The sequence below is a fragment of the Pundamilia nyererei genome, unplaced genomic scaffold (assembly GCF_000239375.1).
Source record: "Pundamilia nyererei isolate P.nyererei 1_Seehausen unplaced genomic scaffold, PunNye1.0 scaffold00060, whole genome shotgun sequence".
NCBI classification, from domain to species: domain Eukaryota; kingdom Metazoa; phylum Chordata; class Actinopteri; order Cichliformes; family Cichlidae; genus Pundamilia; species Pundamilia nyererei.
Genome location: NW_005187461.1, coordinates 2,009,780 through 2,022,038, shown reverse-complemented (window position 1 = coordinate 2,022,038; position 12,259 = coordinate 2,009,780). Strand labels below are relative to the sequence as shown.

General features: G+C 40.6%; 1 protein-coding gene across 1 annotated transcript in view; it reads right to left on the bottom strand.

Moving 5' to 3' along the window:
- Positions 1 to 683: 683 nt before the first annotated feature.
- tspan33b (tetraspanin 33b) overlaps positions 684 to 12,259 on the bottom strand; it is a 17,541-nt gene continuing 5,965 nt past the window's right edge. Inside the window, exons 2-8 of the mRNA XM_005734805.1 lie at positions 8,913 to 8,970; positions 8,375 to 8,502; positions 8,146 to 8,220; positions 5,444 to 5,539; positions 4,955 to 5,083; positions 2,944 to 3,105; positions 684 to 1,336 (exon numbers count right to left, since the gene is read on the bottom strand). Coding sequence (XP_005734862.1) covers positions 1,268 to 1,336; positions 2,944 to 3,105; positions 4,955 to 5,083; positions 5,444 to 5,539; positions 8,146 to 8,220; positions 8,375 to 8,502; positions 8,913 to 8,970 — 717 coding nt within the window. The 3' untranslated portion in view covers positions 684 to 1,267. The remainder of the gene's footprint in view (positions 1,337 to 2,943; positions 3,106 to 4,954; positions 5,084 to 5,443; positions 5,540 to 8,145; positions 8,221 to 8,374; positions 8,503 to 8,912; positions 8,971 to 12,259) is intronic.

Sequence of the window (12,259 nt, the reverse complement as noted above, 5' to 3'; positions counted from 1 at the left end):
CCAACCCTGTTTAGCTGGTTTAATACTGTTGTACGTTTTATAAACCGTCTTAAGTCCTTTCATTTATTTAGTTACTGTACAGCTTGGTATGATTTTGAAATTGCTTTTACATTGTTGTAAAAAGATTTCCACTGGGCTAAATTGAGTAGCAGCTGTTGAGCTGGTGCTACAAGGCTGAACCCCGACTGAAAGGTGGGAATGTGGTGGTAATGCTGCTGAAATACATAAAAATGTGAGATTTAAAGAAAGAGAAAAATGTTTTGTTGGGGAAAAATAGCATTTTGAAATTTCAAATACCTAAAATGTTATATTGAAATTGATGTAACATTTTAAAATGAGCTTCCTTTGATTAAAAAAAAATCAAAAATGTAACATTTATTTCTTTGATTAGAGTTTAAAAATAACTGATTTAATACTGAACACTTTGATCTATATCCATGTATGTAACATCAGCAATAGGCTGTCATGTCTATGATAAATGGTGTTGAAGAAATAATATACAAAAACCAATCTTTGGACTTTGAGCAAAATAAACTCGTCACAGTTGTGACTGAAACACTTGAAGTGTGTGGTGGTGCGCTATAAAAACAGCTACGAGGACAATGCTTTACCCACATTCTGCTCTCTGTCTCTCATGGACAGCTGAAGGTCTGTATCTGTTTGACCAACACAGGGTTGCAGAACAGATGGCCCACAGTGGCGAGTACGTACACTGCATATTGGCTGCATTCGCACAAAATCCAGTGTGACACCTTCTTGCCTGGTTGTGTGGAGGTGTGGCTACGCCTACCTTGACTTTAGGATCAGAAATTGTTTGATTTACTACTTCACTCTCTTTCTTTCCCGTTAGCTGAGTGAGGGAGGCGAGCAGTGTGTGAATGTTGTGTTTCCAGACCTTTAAAAAACGACACATAATGACTTGCTTTATGTGAGCTGATGTTCAGTGATAAACAGTAACATAAAATAATAAATGCATATGTTTTAACTCAATTCTATAAGCAAACTTTTCACATTTAAAGAGATGAAATCTTGACGTCAATGTTCAAAACCGGTTAATAATATATACACTTGGCATATAATTGACTGTAAATAATACATTAAAGTGCATCACACTTGTATACCTGTAGGCAACCACATGTTAAGAATATCACATGCCCGGATATTGCAGTAGTAGCTGTAGAAAAGATGTCCTTGAACATGTCAGAGAAGCTGAGTGGAGTACTGCAAGTTCCTTTCTTTCGTTTTCTTCCCCTCTGTCGTAGCGCTCTCACAACACTGAGGTAATCTCATCTTGAATCTGAGAGATCAGGATCTGGGACAGCACAATTCCTGCAATCTAGAGGACAACAGCAGCCACTTTAGATCACAGAAGAGGCTCTCTGTAACTGTACGTTCTGTACCGAGCATCTCAAGGTCCCTTAGCAGGGTGCTGCAATGTGGCGCTGGGAAGAAAGGTTCCCAAATTAGTTGAGACTGACTCAAACGAGTCACTTAAAATAATTGCGTACTCACATTTGCACGCACCTGTCAAGCCGATCATAAGGTGTTCTTACAGAGAGAAACCAAACCATTGGGTTGCAAACACAGCTTTTAAACAACAGTCTATAATTAACACTTTGGCTTGTTTTGCAGACAAAGTAAGTGTCGGTAAGTGTTTTGAGAGGATATGCAAGACTTAAAAGAGAACTTCATCAGATTTACGGCACATCAAAGCATTAGAAAACTAATGCAATTGCTCTGTCGGGCCTTGTGGGTAATTTGTGCTTGTCTTCAGATTCACTGCAGAGCCTAGCGTACAGATGAGAACGAGACAAATCGGTTTAAACATCCTGTGCTAAAGTTACACCTTCTGCTAGATTGCCATTTAATATTAGCTGAAACATTTTAATAAGTAAACAGAGTAATTATTTAGAGGCAGCTCGTTATAAGTGCTAATTTGATTTCATGTTTGCCTAATGAGTATTGAATGGTTTTATTTAGTTATCAGGGCATGTTTTTAGCATCATTGGTAGAGGGGCAAAACAAAATCATCCCCGTAACACATCCTGTCAGCATCTTGTAATTTAGGTGGTCTTAGGTGTGAATACATTTCTCTTGACCCATTTACAAAAATATAGTTCATGATGGGAAATTTTAGCAGGTAAGTAGTATAAAGAACTGCCATTGCAATAGAAGGCGTCAGCATAGATGTTTGGTACATATTTATGGGACAACATGGGAGGGATTTAGAAGAGGAAGAAGCGCTTCAAGAGGAGGCCTGTCTATTTTCAAATTCTGGCATTTCAGATTCTCTAGATTTCCGTCTGCTGCAGCTGAAATGCTGGGGGATCGTGGTGCGTTGCACAGTGAGAATCAGGGAGTCGTCAGCATCTCTTAGACATATTACATTATCACACACACCCCTCTACCTCTGTTGCACATTAACCTGTACTCATTCTAGGATGGTGTAATAAATGAATAATGTGCAGTTAAAATTTTATTGTCCCAATGTGCCTAGTTATTGCTGTCTAGGTAGAACACACCATTCCAAATCCCTTGAATCACAGTGGCCTCACATTAACCCTACTCCTTATTGGTTTCCTCTAGAATCCAAGTTTTATCCCTTTTTTTAAAAATTTATTTATTTACAAGGACAATATTGAACTTGTAAAAAAGGCTGTGGGAAGCTCTCAGATTGAGATTTGTATGCGAGTATAAAGCCTGCATGGCTCTGATTGCTGAAGTCTAGCTTGGACTGTTTTCGCAGCCACATCCAAAAACGCCAGTTTGAGGTTTGCCTTTGAGGGAGCGTCTCCAGTCAATATGTTGATTGCTACACACTGAATCCGGCAAACTTTCATTAATAGTTATATTGGCTCGTTTGTTTGTAGTCTTATTCAAGATGAAACTAGTCCTTTTGGCAAGTTACTAGTCCTGTGTTGCCTAATTACTACACTGGGTTACCTGAGGCAAGGCCAGACCCAAGGCGAGAGCTCCCACCAGCAGCAGATGAGACTCGATCCACATCACTGCCTTGTCTGCACAGCCTACTGGGTAGATCGACTTGTTTGCCTCCATGAAGTTTTGCGTTTGAACTCCAAAACCGCACATAGTGTTGATCACTGCCTGTAAGCCAGATGAACAAAAGCAAAGACAGACGAAACACTGAGTGCATGATACATTGATAAGCACATAAACCTAAAGCACTCTAAATACGTTCAGATGTCGCTTTCATGCTGCTGGTTTCACATTGCTTGTTTTTACTTTGAATTGAAAGTAAATTGGAAATAATGAAAGAGTGATGTTTGTTGAGAGGAAAGAAAATAACGTGAGCAGTACAAGCAAAACCCACTGGCTCTGAAAAGAAAAGCTACCTAATCCCTGAGGGAACCATGCAGTTACAGGGTACTACCAGCAGGTCGCAGCACAGCAGCAGCTCTCAAACTTTTAATTAATAGTTTTTTTTTAGTTGTTTTTAATGTTATTTAATTTTTACCCCATGTTGTAAAATGTTGCTGTGATCTGTTTTCAGAGTTGCATGATGTTTAATCAATAGTGTGATAGATGTTTTTTCCTCGGTGGTGGTTTTCAAGCTGTGCTGCTGCGTCTGTACAGAGATTTTTTTGCGTGTATTTGTGAATCCAAAGTTTGCTCATGCAGACATTTACATATATGCTGTTTGTATGACAGCATGGATCCTCATGCACGCAGATAGCTGTAGTGTTGATTCAGTAGTCTCAAAATATCATAAAACCTTCATGAAAGAAGACTTTGATTTGGAATCATCTGTGCAAATTTACTGTAAGGTTGATCATATCGGAATATGTTAAACATGTTTGTTTTTCTTTCTTCTTTAAGATGGAAATTGCCTGGCAGTGACTCATTCAGGTACTCAACCAATCAAGTTGCAGATTCCTTTTAAGAGAAACTGGTTGGCCATTATGAGACCAGTTCTGTGCATGACAGCTAATCCCAAAGGAAAGGAAGGCAATACCAAAAACTGCTTTTACAAGCAGATGCAGACGTGTTCTTGCCACCTCCCGACTGAGAGCCTCTTAGTTTGGACACACTTGCGTACATGTCAAAACAACGCAGGTTGTCACAGTCAGGCAGTGCTGGCTATAATTCAGCATCCACAGACCATTAGCTAAAGTATCGGGTATATTTTATAGATGATTTCAAATTTTCTTTGGGTCTCTCTTAATGCCAGCTTGTCAGTGGAAAGTCTTGAATCCTCATAATCAGCTGACAGTCTCACTTCTGTTGGATAAGACAGTCTGATGTCTTAACAGAGAAGCCTCACTTCTAATCGAATGTAACTGTCTGGAGACTCCAAGGACCCGTGGAAGTCCTCTTCTCCAAGTTTAGAAGAAATACATGCATAGCTGCCATACTTTGTCTCCCGTTGAATACTGGCCACATACATATCTTGCATTCAGAGAGAGATGTGTGGAGGTGAATGTGAAATACACACGACTGGCTCGTTTTGTATAAGCGCACACTTGTGTCGACATGGCTGGGTAGCTTTACGTGTGTTATCCTTTGTTGCCACAGTCTGTTCTACTCACCAAGCTCCTGCATAAGACCCTGCTGAGTCAAGATACAAGATTTTTTTGTAACTTTAAATTTTCAGCAGTTTTATTTATTCTCTGTTAATAAAGTGTTAAGAGCCTGTTTCATCATCATACAGCTGCTTGTTCTGTTCATGTCATCATCTTTCTGCCTTTCTTGTTTCTGTTTATCATAAATGTGAAGGAGGTTTGATTTGTCAGTTGCTTAATCAAGTGAATTCGGCATGACAGAGAAGACTTAAAACACTGAACAAATTTGAAATGCTGACTGAAATTGTGAGGTCAACAATCTTAATAATACATCATCTTAAGATTATAGAGGTTTGTGTTAAGGTTTCTTTTAAGGCACGCTGTTAGTTTGTACATGTTGTGTATGTTAAGAGGCTAAACAGAGAAAGACTGACCTCCCCAGGAACAGGAGTACAGCATGAATAAGGCACACCACAGCGCTCAGAGCTGGGGTTGTCATGTGTACAATTAAAGTAGAGGTTCCAAGACCAATCAGTGTAGTTGTTCCATCCACAACACTTGAACTGGGGGGAAAAAGAAAAATGAAAAGTGAAATCGGGTGTATATTTAGAAACATAGTGTTGGTCTGTACTGGGCATCCTGCCAGTCAGGGCTTCTCCCGTGGGAAAACCCAAACTCCTAAATGTGCCAGCATGTGCAGATGGAAGAGCAGTTTCACATGAGGTGACCCACAGAGAACAGGAACTGTAAGTTGCATGTAGCCTCCTGTGGAAACCCTCGCTAAGGCAAAAAAACAAACAAAACAAACTGCGGTTTCTTGCTTTAGTCTCAGATGCATCCAATAAACTATCTGTGATCAGTTTGAAGACTTCTACAGACAAAAGGAGCCACTCCGGCTCAGTGGAAATGGCCAATGAGAGCACCTCTTTTTGAATGTAATCCATCAGGTTCTGCAGATCCAGGTCATCCCTGTAGTGCACAATTGCTTTCTTTACAAACTTTCCCAAAGCATCCCGTGCCTAAGAGAGAGGAAAAGGCTGATTGAATACACAGAATAACAGCTTTAATATCAACATTTTGCATGTTTTACAATAAACTATCTACAGATGTCTTTGTTACTTGCCTGCTAAGGTGCTCATTGACACAACTGATCTCTTAGTTAATTACTCGGGTAGCATTTTGGAGGATTGTAAAGTACCTTTTTGTGAACCCTCTTTTGAACAGACGCAGTGGAAAATCCCCACGAAGCTTGAAATGATGAAGTCGAGGATAATTTCAGATCCAAGCTAAAACGGTTTCTGGGGAGCTGTCACACACCTATTCATAGTTAATCAGGTGGCTTTGCTGTAGATTTGATCGACTTTTTGTGGGACTTTTCACATTTGCATAAACGGTATTCATGTTCAACGTTGCATTGAACTTTTTTTTCCATAAAAGGCCACTTCAGTTTTTTCTGAAAATAAACAAATATTAACACATGGGTTTGGAGGCAACACAGCATCGTCCTGTTTACATTGTAAAGCGTCCCGCGGGATGCACGTAAACCAGGCGGCAGCAGAGCAGGAAGTACAGCATACAGAATAATAAAACCGCTTGTGCCTGTGAGAACTATACATGAAGCGCATACCAAACACAAAGCACATATGCAGGTTCTACATTATAGTAGATAATTACTTGAACGTAGCCATTTGTTATTATAATGTGTCGATTTTCATCAGCTCCTCTCGAGCTGAATAAACAAAACCTAGATGATATATGAAAACGTTATTTGACTGAGTTATCAGTAATGAGCATTTGAAACTGAACGAGGCTGATTCAGACGGTGAAATTTTGTCCTGCTTGTTACTTTAACTTTCATTGTCTGTAAGATTATTTTCATTTTCAGAGTATTAACGAGGGCTTGCATTGTTAATATTTGTTTTTGCTATTCTTCCACCCTTTAAGACGCTGAGAACAAAGAGGGCCATGGTTATACAGGCTGAGTTCAGATGTAATATATGCTGATAGGAGCACTGTATGATAATGAGCCACTGAACTTTAAATTCTCATTAAAACGAACTTCTCTGAATGCTTTGCTAAAGGCTTTGTGAATTGTTCGCATTACAAACTACGTTAGAACAGGTTATGTTGATAAATACTGTGAGCACTGTCAAAATAGCCCAAAATGTTATCCTGAAGTAGTTTTGTTAATTTGTGTTAGGATTTTTACAATGTTCCTTACGCTCACCCTGTGCCTTCCCCTGTTTCTGTTCCCACGTGGTGCAGTTTGCTCGTGGGCTTTGGAGGCTACCGTCACAGTGTGTCATTAGCGGCAAAGTCTCCTTCAAGGGATCTGTTGAAATGGAACATTTGGTTCCACTTTGAAGTGCCGAAGCATTTGAATCATTTAGCGAGGAAGGATGCTGGGAGGGTTGTTAAACTACTCTGTTTAGCAGCAGGCAGTCGGAGTGCTGACAGAGAACACAAGGGAGAGGAGAGGTATCATCAGGCACCAGGATCCCCGCCACTGATGACAGCGAGTGCTGCCACTGCTGGCTGTTGTGGTTTTTATTCTCGGTGGAGCCCTAATGGGATGTTAGTGAAGGGGATAAGTGGAGGGGGATCGTTCTCATCCCCGTAGTCTCCAAACCAATCAATTGGGTCATATAAGTATAAGATATAGGCTGAGATATAGTACTGTAGTACATATGTACATTCATGCAGCCACAGAGTAGATCACCTATGGTCACAAAAACAGACATTTTTAATGTATCTAGACCTGGAATTAAACTTATTATTAATGTATAATAAAAAACAATCGTTAAAATTCTTTTTTTGTTTTAAATTGTTCTAATTGTATCAATTAGAGAGGCAGGAGACAGTCTGCGAATGAGACTATTTAGTCAGGTTGACTTAATTCTGAAATCAATAAAAGCTGTGGTCTGTGGGAATAACTGCAAAACAAACGCATCAATGCAAAGACCAAACATGTCAGCGAGCTCAATAAAACTTTAACTCCAGTGGTCAAAGGTACTGGTACTGCTACTGGCACCATTATTTATTCATATACATAGAGACGTAGTACGTTCAAGTTTATGAGTTTTCCTGGAAGCACACTCTTGATTCTTTCCATTGTCCCCAGGTGCCAACAATTAGCTCACTGAACACAGTGCTGTCGTTGCCGTTATTGCCACTAGCATTTAAAACTTTGCCACAATAAACCCAAATAGTTTTTATATCCAGTCACTTCAAATCACTTTGTAATACAGAGAGAAAGTTCTCGCGTATTTTCTGTCAGTACAGAACAAGCCTGAGTCATTTGGAGGATTTATAGAGAGTGACACAAACACTGATTCTCACTGGAAGCTGGCGTATATGCCGTTCTGTTTCCTGTGTATGCTGTGCAGCACAGACATTAACAAGACATTTCCCCTGTGGGCTAAGCTGGCCCGTCTGTGGGATCAGATGTCTGCCTTATTAAGTTGCATATACTGCAGTTTACAAATGTACAGAATGTCCAAAAGCCGGGAAATGACACCATAAATCAATAGTGCTCATTGTTATCACTGGAGCCTGAATGTGGCCTTAAATGGCCCCGTAGAATAACTGAGCCAGCGCACAGAACAGTCTGTAAAGATTCAGATACCTGATCGGAGTAAAAGAAGCCCAGAATCGCTATGGCCAGCTGGGTGAGGAAGACCAGTGTGAGGCTGAAGGAGAACTAGGGAGTAAAGACAAAAATATTAAAAGGCTGTGACTAATATCATCTTAAAGGACAGATTAGTTGTTACACATAAGATGTGAGACTTGGCTTTGGATTAGATGGAAGCAAAACACTGTGCCAGTATTTGTAATGTGTCTGTGAGGTCTATTACTGTCTTGAGGAGGCGAATGTTCTCTCTGAGAGCTCCGATACAGCCACAGAAAGTGATGAAGAACATGACCACCCCCACCACGATTAAGATGACAGCCGGGTCGATCAGGAACGTGTCCCTCACCGTGTCTGGCAGAAAGATGGGAAAACAGCCTCTGTTTGTTTCCAACCCCAATACCTGATTTTGATTTAAATAATTCCATCAGGTACCTTGTTTCCCTGTCTTTGCAGCATCCCTTCCTACGCTAGCAGCTAATGATCTATTGTGGGGTTGTGCACGATGAACACAGGTAAAAAAATTTTGGTTGTCTCTCAACTATATATATATCTCATAGTAATTACAACATTAAAGACACCAGGTAAAATGAAGGCGAAAGCCTGACACACATTTGCTTTGTGCCAGGAAAGCTAAACAGTTTACGATCCCAAGGAGAGTGCCACCTCATTCCTGCACCTCTTTTATGAGGGACGGTTTATCGCTGGTCTTTAATTCACTTTGGAGTTTAGGAGGTGTGAGCGAAAAGTGTCGTCTTGCGTACCTGTGGCCTTCTGGACTTTAGCATACACACCAATTGCAACAATCAACAGGGAGAAAACCTGGAAAAAAAAAGAGATGATTTTATTGTTACCAGCAATTTTTATTTATTTTTCACCAGCAAAGAAAGCAAGTAATTCTCCTCTATCGCGTTTGCTGTCTGTCCTTCGTATTCTGCTTGGGAAATTCAACACCAGCTACTTCTAAACTGGTAATTAATTAGCAATAGCAAAGCCCAGAAAATGCAGTGTATTTGTAATTTATCCAGGTTGAGTCTTTATTTGGATGTTTGAAAAGTTGCTGAAAGGAAACATGTTCCTTCCAGGGTGCCGACTCGGACTTTTGTTTGCAGGACAGGTGTGATTAGATTAGTGATGATAAGCTTTTTCCTCAGGTGCTGAGTAGGCAGAGCACCCGTTGCCATGGTAACTGCATCACTAGTTTATGTGTTGGCGGTAAACGGACAGATGGATATCAACAGGGAAAAAAATAATAACATATGGACCTCGGTTTAATGTGGAACCTCGCAACAGAAATCAGACTCAGTCCACCTGTGACTGCGATGGAAATCCTCCAGAACTGAAAAATGCTCTCTCCAGTTTTTATCAGGATTTATAGAACTGCGAGAAGAACTCGACCTTGGTTAGAGAATTGTTTTTATTATCCACCCTAACTTCACTTAGTTCTTGACTGTGATGTGTGTGCGTGCGCTTCTTTTAAACAGTGTTACCCAAACGTGTTGTGAACTGCTGAAGAGGTGAGTTCATCCAAATAGAATCGACGTATTAAAGGAGCCAAGTGAGTGGAAAACAGGTGGAATTAACGCTTCCCGTTGATTGCATTGTCAACATTAATTTCCCTTCTCTCTGTGATTGCTTTTCTCACCTTGAATAACAATCTGTGCGGTCCTGGCTTCCATTTCCAGCCTCCGAATTCACAGACATTCTCCTGATTACTAATTTGTGCGTGTTTGCTTTTGTGTATAAAGGATGCATTTTGTTCAGCCTTTATAAACACAGATTTGTTTCCGTCTCAGAAGCCTGTATTGGATCTCTAGAGGTGTAATTTTCCTTGAAAGAGGTATAATTTTTCCTTGGCCAGCCTTCATGCCAAACCGGTGTTTTGTGCTCTGGAGATGTAAATTATTGCATGACAGGATATGGTACTATTTTTTGAATCAATAATCTACCTTGACAAGAGAAAAGCTGCCAAAACACAAAACGTGGATAGCGCCTATTTTCTTTGGAAGTACCATTGTACATTTTTAAGGGGTATTTTCTGACGTGTAGGAGTGTGCGCACCTGCAGCTCCTTTTGTCAGTTTTCCACTGACTGTGCCTTTTGTGAATGAGGGTGGCATTTGCAACAGGAGACACACTTACACAGTGAATGTATTCCAGCTCTGTTTTTCAGGCTTTTCAAAGGGATGAATCAGACTTCTCCCAGAGGATTTTGTGTGGAGGTGAAAGCCAGCTCAACTGAGCCACGGGGACGTGGGGACAAAGGCCTGATGGATTAGGGCTGCAGTGTTCGCTCCTGAGCCCATGTCTGATAAACAAAGTCAACACGGGCTGGGGTATGAGGCTGCTGCGGGTGCAGTTATTGCTGATTGGCTCTAAACACAGTAGGAGCACAGTACAGTGTTTGCCCCCCTGCTGTTTTTGTGGAGGATTGGATGAACGGGGATGTAATGGAGGTGTAGGGAGTTAGCAGAGTTAGAGATGTGATCTGTGTGCTCGACTTGTAATGTGCTGGGAAAGTAAGTGAGCCAAACAGCTCTATTTTAATAGTGTGTGTTTTTGTGCGAAAGCAACTGCTCATGGAGGACGCGGTGCTTTAATGGCTGCTTCAGTGTATCCGCTGTACCTTTCTATCATTTCCCAGTTGTCTTGTTGTCTTTTTGTTACACTAACAGCCACAGTAGAGGAGCATGTATAATGTAAGACTTGCACAAAACGCATAATGATTATGTCATATCAGCAGTGCGTGCATGCCTGACATCTGTTAGAAAATAAGCGATTTAGGGCACCTGTCCTTGAATACGGGAGAAAAGGAAGGTGTGATGGTGTGAGCGACTGACAGGGGCTGAATTGTGACTGGGTCATATCATCTCCTGTGCTAGTGAGCAAAAAACATATAAGCATCCATTAACATCAGCGTGCTCACACATTTATGCAGTTATGTATCCACTATACTGCCTGAAATGTAACAGTTTATCTACCATTAAGAATATCGTTCAAATATATCAACCAATTTATTTTCTGTTTCACCAACACATCGAGCACATCAACGACTCGTCCACCAGGTCACCAAAGAACCTGGGACAACATCTAAAGAACTGCAGGCCTCACCTGTCTCAGCTAAAGTCAGTGCTCACGATTCAACAATAAGAAAGAAACTGATGTCGAAAATGGCATCCAGGGGAGAGTTACAAGGCGAAAACACTGCTGACCAAAAAGAACACTGAGGCTCAAATTTGCCAAAAAAACCCAAACAGTAACATGCTGATGATCCCAAAGACTTTTGGGAAAATATGCTGAAGACTGACAAGATAAAAGTTAAAATTGGTGGAATGTTTGGCTTAAGACAAACACAACATTTCATACAAATAGTAATATGATTGTCTGGGAGCCTGTAAATGTCCATCCATCAGCTCATGCCCTGAAGTTTAACCCTTGTGTTGTCCTTGGGTCATTTTTGTCCTCTAAAGAAATCTTTTGCTAACAGAAGTTATTCATTACTATGCTGTGCATGATTGGAATAAGTTTCAAGTAATTAGATTTATTTATGGGGTTTTTATTGGATTCTATAACACCTGTGGTCCTCGTAGGACAAAAATGACCCCAAAGTACAAAGTGTTGCAAAGGGTCATATTTTCACACCATACTGCTTTCAAACATCTTTGATCTTGGATCACTGATGTGTGGGGTCAAGCACTGGTCATAACAACCACAACAACAACAACAACAGGCAGCACAATGAGGAGGCAGGTGCTCTATATTCAATGGAATTTTATTTACACAGCGCCGAATCACAACAACAGTCGCATCAAGGTGCTTTGTATTGTAAGGTAGACCCTACAATAAAACATACACAGAAAGTATGCTCACAAGCCTCCATTGCACTGGAGATTTGCATACTTTGATGAGCATACTTTTTTTTTTTTTTGCAATGAGCAGAAGAACAAAGCATATATTGTCCTCTAGTATAATGAGGAGGGAGAATCAATGTTCAGGAAGATCCAGGGTTGGAAGATATAGAAAATATTGTCAATATTTAGAGCACATGCTACCCTTTCTCTGAAAAAGCACATCAGCCACCTGCAGAAGTGGAAGAAGGCTATGAAGTGAAG